Source organism: Vigna angularis, chromosome 6, assembly GCF_016808095.1.
Source record: "Vigna angularis cultivar LongXiaoDou No.4 chromosome 6, ASM1680809v1, whole genome shotgun sequence".
NCBI lineage: Eukaryota > Viridiplantae > Streptophyta > Magnoliopsida > Fabales > Fabaceae > Vigna > Vigna angularis.
In genome coordinates this window covers 8,851,863-8,859,722 of record NC_068975.1, presented here as the reverse complement: position 1 = coordinate 8,859,722, position 7,860 = coordinate 8,851,863, and the positions used below count along the sequence as shown (strand labels likewise).

Genomic DNA, 7,860 nt, shown 5'->3' with positions numbered 1-7,860 from the left:
TTGATTACGTTCAGTCAGTATTGAGGTGTTCAGTAGAGTACTCTAGGCGTTTAACCCAGACTCAAGCGTTCTTTATTATAGTGTTCTGTCTCGTAGCGATGGTTCATAGGGAATGATCTTTATTGGTGATGTTGCTCTGAGGTTGTAATCATTTATAGGGAGTGACCAGCCTTGATAGTCGTTGAGGTAACGATTGATTAATAAATAGTGATTAGTTGTGATGATGCATGATTCAGGAAGTGATCATTCATAGGTAATGCTCGGGTCGGATGATGATTGTCTCAGGTAGGGATCATTAATAGTTAGTGGTTGTACGTAGGGAACATCCGGTCTCGATGAGGTTACCCTCAGATAGAATTAAATCCAGTAAAGTGATCAATAAAGTGTTCGTCTGAATGGTACTTAATCTGTGGTGTGCGAGATTTGATCTTTGAGCAATCGTTCGAATAGTGTTTGAAATAATAGTAATTGTTCTAGCAGAGTGCACTGTTTTAACGTGAAGTCTAAGTACTTGATCTTAATCAGCGTTTGATCTTTTGGTATTCGACCTAATGGTAATCGGTATAATAGCGGTTGATGTTTAGTTTCGAGCTTAAGTGATCAATCTTAATGTTCGTGTAAACAGTATCCGATGTAATATAAGTTCGTTGTTTTATCGTTTGATTCAGTAATGATATGATATCTGGGTATGTATTGAGGTTGAGGGTACTGTAGTAGGATGTCTTGATTTGTGGTTGATTGTGGACATATTGAGGGGACTAAGAATGAAATTACAAGTGGGGCACTTTCCGTTGATTTGTTCATCAACGTATCGTCCGGATGAGAGTTTATTGTGTACTAGGTTGATTATTAGGTACTATGGAATGAGTGTCCAACAGGAATTGTGGTACGTTGGCTTGAGGATGTCTGATTTAATTATTATATGATATTTGTATTGAAATAACTATGCACATTTTATAAATGATGTGTTTCAGGTTAGCTCACCCTTACTTTGCTTGTTTGTGCATGTGAATGCGATGATCGTATAATGTGTGATGTTATACGGGAGCAGTTGAAGGATTGTCACGTGATCCTGTGCAAATGGAGGAAGAGATGGAAGATCGAATTAGAAGGATTCAAGGTTATCTTTGCAGTTGCGTCTGAGCTTAAAACTGATGTATAGATTTTAGTTTATGTTCGGGATGTTATGTATTATTACAACATTTAAGTTTTGAATATAAATTTTAATTTTTAGGGTGAATTTTTGGGATGTTACAGTAATGAATTTTTGGGATGTTACATTGGCAGCTTTATCAGGTAGACTAGTCACTGATAGAACTTCGTCTTTAGCTTTAGGACTAGTCTTTGTTACTTGTATTGGCTGCCCAGCTTCAAAGACATTGAAAGTCACCTCTTCATCTTGGTCTTTCAACGCTATAACTTCATCATCCACATGAATGAAAACCTTAGCTGTCTTCACGAATGGCCTTCCAAGGATGAGCGATATCTCTACATTCTTCTCTATCTCCATCACTACAAAGTCCACCAAAAATTTGAGTTTATCAATTTTCACCACCACGTCTTCTACCACACCATAAGGATGCTTAATGGACCTGTTTTCCATTTGCAAGATTGCTTTTGTAGATTTGACCTCCAGACCACCAATCTTCTTAAGCATAAATAAGGGCATTAGATTTATAGTAGCTCCTAAGTCAACTAGAGCCTTCCCTATATCAGGATTCCCAATGGTGCAAGGGATGATGAAACTCCCTGGATCTTTGAATTTAGGAGGTAGTGTCTTCTGCAATATGGCACTGCAATTACCCTGCACTTCAACTTTTTCCTCATCTATATATTTCTTCTCTTTGAGAATTTGCTTCATGTGCTTCGCATAAGCCGGGATTTGCTACAGTGCTTCGGTCAAGGGCATAATAATCTCCAATTGCTTGAAAATCTCCATGAAACGCCCATATTGATTCTCTTCTTCATTCTTTGAAAAGCTCTTTGGATAAGGAAGGGGCTTCTCAAATATTTTTTTCTTTTTTTCTCTCTTCTCTCTCTTTTTCTTTTTCCTTCCCCTCATCTTTCTCTTTTCTTTCCCTTTCTTTTCTCTCTTCTTCTACTTCACTCAACTTAGCTTTTTCTTTTCTCTCAACTTTTCTCTCATCTAACATCTCGCCACTTCTAGTCATAATGACATTGCACTCTTCCTTAGGGTTAACTGCAATATTATCCCCAAAACTCCTATCAAACATCTCCTCCAACTTTTTAGCCAGTTGACCAACTTGTATCTCCCAATTTCAAATGGCAGATTTAGTGGTCTTTTGAGTATAGATAGACACTTGCATGAATTGTTGAAGGGTGTCTTCTAGTTTTGTCATCCTTTCAGATAAAGAGGATTGTGGTTGTCATTGCTACTGTGGTGGTCTATTAAATTGCTCAACTTGCCCTTGACCCATGATTGGATGAGGTTTCCACCCTTGGTTGAAATTACCTGGGTGGTCCTGATTACCCATATAATTTACTTTTTCCTGGGTATTATGTTGCATGGCACACTGTCCATTCACATGATCTCCACCACATAGCTCACAAAATTGATGTTGAGCTTGAGAGACACGCTGCAACTCCTTCGGTAGTTGAGAGATTTTCCTCATCAGGGTCTCTAATTGTTTAGTCATCATCTCATTTTGAGCCAACAAAGCATCTTGAGATTGAAACTGAAGAACTCCTTTCTGTTGAAATTGAGCTCTTTCGTTCTGCATCTCATTATCATTAGTAGCCATGTTTTCAATCAATTCGTATGCTTCCTCTAGAGTCTTGCACTTGATATTACCTCCAGCTGAGGCATCTAACATCAATTTGGTTTGTGAACCAAGACCTCCAAGGAAAAGAATGACTATTGTGGCTTCATCAAAGCCATGCATGGGCGTCTTTCTCAACAAGCTTTTGTATCTATCCCATGCTTGACCTAATGTCTCCTCCATGCCCTGTTGAAAAGAAGATATTTCTTATTTACCTTTATTTACCTTTGATTGAGGGAAGTAATTATTCAGGAACTTTGCTACCACATCTTCTCACATAGTGAAACTATTCTTAGGGAAAGAATTTAGCCATATCTTAGCATTGCCTCCCAAAGAGAAGGAAAACAAACAAAGTTTAATAGCTTCATTTGGTACATCCTGAATCTTCACTATATTGCATATCTCATCAAATGTGGTCAGATGCTCATATGGATTTTCATGTACTAATCAATTGAATTGATTTCTCTGTACCAAGTGAATAAGAGCAGGCTTCATCTCCATGTTGGTAGCATTTACCCTTGGCCTGAAAATACTATTAAAATACAAAGGACCAATGACTGTTGCGTAATCCTCCAGAGTTCGTCTCACTGGACCCATATTCTGATTGCCAGCCATGTCTCCTGTTTCCTGATCTGTAAAGAGAGGTTAAAATTTTTCCATGCTTCTAGTGCGAATTGTATCCTGCATGCACAAGAAAACAAACCCTAGAAAGCAATTGTTAGCACAACAAAAAAACGAAAACAAAATAAAAAAAATTAAAACAATAAAAATTAATAAAAAGATAAAAAAATGAAAAGGTAAAAAGAAAAAAAAAGAAAAAAAATGAAAAGATACAAAGATACAAAGATGAAAAGATGAAAAGATGAAAAGATGAAAAGATGAAAAGATAAAAAGATAAAAAGATAAAAAGATAAAAAGATAAAAAGATAAAAAGATAAAAAGATAAAAAGATAAAAAAATGAAAAGATAAAAAGATAAAAAGATAAAAATCAAGTCAAAGCTAATCAATAATCACACAAATAGTTAAACCATGAGTCCCCGACAACAGCGCCAAAAACTTGTTAACACTTCGGCAAGTGTACCGAATCGTATCAAGTAATAATAAATGGTAAGACCAAATATCATTTTTCAAAGGACTCACGACCTAGACAGTTATGTGATTTCTTGATTAAATTAGACTTGTAAACAAAATCATTGTGGTTGAATTGCGAAAAATAAACATGAATGCAAGTTTTGATCAATTGGATTGAAAGATGCAAAAGTGATTAATGTAAAATATGGAATGATGATGTTGTTGGGGTTTGCGATTTATCCTATCCACTCTCATGTATTTATGAATTCATCTTTCTTCATTAATGTTAATGCCACTTTCTAATTTACCTTAAACCCGATGGCTTAGTGAATAAAGCCTACTCCTAATCACTAGTTTACAATGTCTTGTCTCCCTAGCAATTATTCATGCATTACATTTGCACAGAAGCTTAAAGTAAGCGATCCTCCTATTCCTATATCTAGGTAATATTGCTTCCGGGAGAATTTCCCCAGTTCTAGATTTCCCCGTATGTGTCCATATCGACAAAATTAATAATCATGCAATTGAATGAGTTAAACAAAGCATGCATAGAGTATAGAGGAAAAACCCTCACAATTAATGAAGTAAAGCATATATAATCAAGAATCAATTCAATACATGAGAGTTTCAAAGGATTACATCGTTTCCCCAACAACAATGGAGGTTTAGTTCACCATAGACATGGTGAAACTAGATGAAAATAATGAAAAGAATGAAAGATAGAACCCTTAAAGTTGAAGATCGGAGCTTCCGCATCCAAGGGGTGAAAGAAGTGTAATTTCGCCTCTTTCTGTCCAAAGATTTGAACCCTAGGTCGACTAAAACCTTAAATAGTTCATTAAAAATATAGAAAATAGGCCTAGGTCCAAGTCGACAGCGCTCAACGCCCCAAAATGTCGCTCAGCGGCAAGTACGGCAGTCAAACTGGTGCTCAACGCAAAACTAGCGCTCAGCGCTACTTTTTCTGATTGACTAGTTGACTTTTGTGCACTCTGGTTGACTGGTTGACTTTTCTGTACTCGGGTTGACTTTTCTGCATTCCAACCATTCGGTACTTTAACTTTTCTTTCAAATCATTCCAATAGCCTACAAAATCAAGGGAATTTAGCACAAAACCATTAAATTCACCTTCAACTCTCTTATTCACAAAACTAAAGCAAAAAGTTAAAGCAAGTTTTTAAGTAAAAAAGGGTTGATTTATTATCAAAATTAAGCATAAAAATAATGGTATTTCAACCGTTATCATGTAGTCAATGTATCATTATAGCTTATCTTCTTTGCTTTGTTGGTTGTGTGTTTTCTTTTGCTATTATTATATTTATGGTGTGAGCCGATGAAATTGTAGGTGTTAGAAAATATAAACCCTAGGAGTAATGGTTGTATTTGGAATTTGTTTTTAATTTAATGTATATGAACATGATATATGGAGTAGTTGTTTTCTTGTACTTGATAACTAGAACTCAAGGATGTATGAAAAAAGTTTACACTAAGGATTTTGACTACACTATAAAGGTATATTTATATATGTTTCTTGTATTCATTTCACTAGAATTCTCAATATCTATAATGTGATCTTGACAAACAATTTTGAGTAGAAAAAAAAATAGTATAAAAAATCTCACTAAATCGAATCATTGGTACCATCACATTTAAAATAAGTGAAAAAATTGAATTGGTATATTTTTATATTCACATGTAACTTTGTATTATTTCTTCGGAATATTTCATTTTTCATAAGTATATTTACTTTTAAGAAATTCAAAACTAAAAAATAAACTATCAAAATCTAATTGAATATTGAAATATGTAATTATTAAAAGAAAAATAAATAATAATTAAGTTACAATTAAAATAAACACATAATAATTAAATTTTTATTTTATATTCACAAGAAAATATCATACAAAATACTCGTAAGATAAAAAGAAACATATATTTTAGTATCAAATTAAAAAACAAATATTTACATTTATTTATTTATTTATGATTTCTTTATGATGAAATAAATAAAGAGTGAAAGTTGAATAAAAACAGTAAATAAACCAACAAACAAAGAAAGAAGAACAAATCAACTAAATACATTTGCATAGATAAGCTCCATATTAACTTCAACATTATCAATTTTAACTAAGTTAAACGTATAAGATCGAAGTCAAACAATGTTGATAATATAAAGACTCAATCTCTATACTTTTAAAATCAGTTACTAAACTGAAAATTATCACTAAAGACCAAATAAACATTTAAACCTCTATATATATTTATATATACATACATATACATATATACATACATATATACACATATATATATATACATACATATACATACATACATATACATACATATACATACATATACATACATACATACTATTTCATTATTGATTTGTGTAATACAAATAAGAACACACTTTATCTATCTATTTCTTTCTTATTTTATTGATAACAGGTATGTTATGTATTATAATAATGTGATTGGGAATAATATGTGTAACAACCCAAAATATATAGTATAAACTATATAAATAGTAGTCAACATAATAATATGATAGAATAGTTAAAGGCTTGCAGATAAGGAGTTAATCTTCCAGTCATCCAAAATGACTATAAAATTTAAGACTTTATCTACAATAGAGTATTTCAAAAAGATAACTGACAATTAGAAGATTATATCTAAAACTATACAGCAGCGTCATCACCCTCCAATGCCTCCTCCAGAGGAACCTCATCCACCTCTACTCACATCCAAATGGATGATTATTGCAAAAGGAAAACATCACACGTACAACATACAAACACAAATGTAAGGGTGAGCTAGGTAAACAAAGATCATATAATTATAATAACATAAGATATGTAGAACTCAATCAAACACATCATACTGGTCACACATCCTAACATGTTAAATTCTAAACTTGACTCGTCCGGACTTAGAATAATTGCCGAGCTATGGCGGGTTATGCACTCGTGGTGGCCTCTACTGCTTTGCAAAGCCATTGCCAAAGGGTTTCACCCTGCCACCCTCACGAGGTTAGTCTGTTCCGGGCCTTGAGGCATACTAGAAGCCCTCAAGACTAAGACCTCCTGCTACTCCTCACCACATGGTTCAATCCTCTCTACTTGAGAATGAAAGACCATTGGAGTTTCAGGAAAACCCCCAAGATTGAGCTCCCTGCAATTACTCTAAACAACTTGGAATCTCACCAAGAGACTCTATGCTGATCTTACATTCGTCCCCTTGAATCACATACTTTTACTAGTAATTTCAATCATAATCATACATATTTATATACTGTGATACACCTTAAACACACTTCACAAGATATATCAACATTTAATAGAATTCCATCCCATATAATAGCAAAAGAGAGAAATATGCTTACCACCATTCGTTATGTGCACCCAATTCGCAAGGCAAGACCAGGAGTCACTCGCATAGCGATTTGTCTCGCTATGCGAATTAACTCGCAGAGGTACCAGACCTTAACCTCTCGCATAGCGGACCCAGGTCACTATGCGAGAACTCCAAACAAAGACAAACCTTCCCAAACCACTCGATAGGCTATTCTTTTCGCCATTCGAATAAAATTAGAATTAACCCCATACCTCAACCAGGCGCATAGCGCCTTCATTCACCATGTGAATCACTAGACAGAGAGCAACCCACTCCAACCATTCGCACAACGCCTAAATTTGCTATTTGAATAAACAAAAAGAGAGCAACCTCTCATGTCATCCGCACAGCGCACCAACTCGTTGTGCGAATGCCCTTGGCAGAGAGCACCTTAACATAGCGACTCGTTATGCGAAACTACTCGCACAACGAGTCTGCATAATCTGCAGAACGTAATTCTTCAGATTTATGCAACTCAAACACCAAATACCTATTCTAACTATTTTCCTCAACATCTATCACTCCTGCATTGTATTATACACCTAGTTAGACTTGTCTAAGTGATTCTAAACATGCCTACCACCAATCTAAAGATATTATGAACCAATTTCT

At 34.5% G+C, this 7,860-nt stretch overlaps 1 protein-coding gene across 1 annotated transcript; it reads right to left on the bottom strand.

The window, feature by feature from the left end:
* Window positions 1–1,275: 1,275 nt before the first annotated feature.
* LOC128197486 (uncharacterized) lies at window positions 1,276–1,861 on the bottom strand. The gene is made up of 2 exons (XM_052879541.1): window positions 1,352–1,861; window positions 1,276–1,287 (listed from the first exon to the last, which is right to left on the bottom strand). The coding sequence occupies exons 1-2, from the start codon at window positions 1,859–1,861 to the stop codon at window positions 1,276–1,278; spliced, it is 522 nt and encodes a 173-aa protein (XP_052735501.1).
* Between the last annotated feature and the right edge of the window lie 5,999 nt (window positions 1,862–7,860).

What these genes read in the sequence shown, in the direction of transcription:
- LOC128197486 (XM_052879541.1), bottom strand. Translation starts at nt 1,861, where the DNA reads ATGAAGCAAATTCTCAAAGAGAAGAAATATATAGATGAGGAAAAAGTT.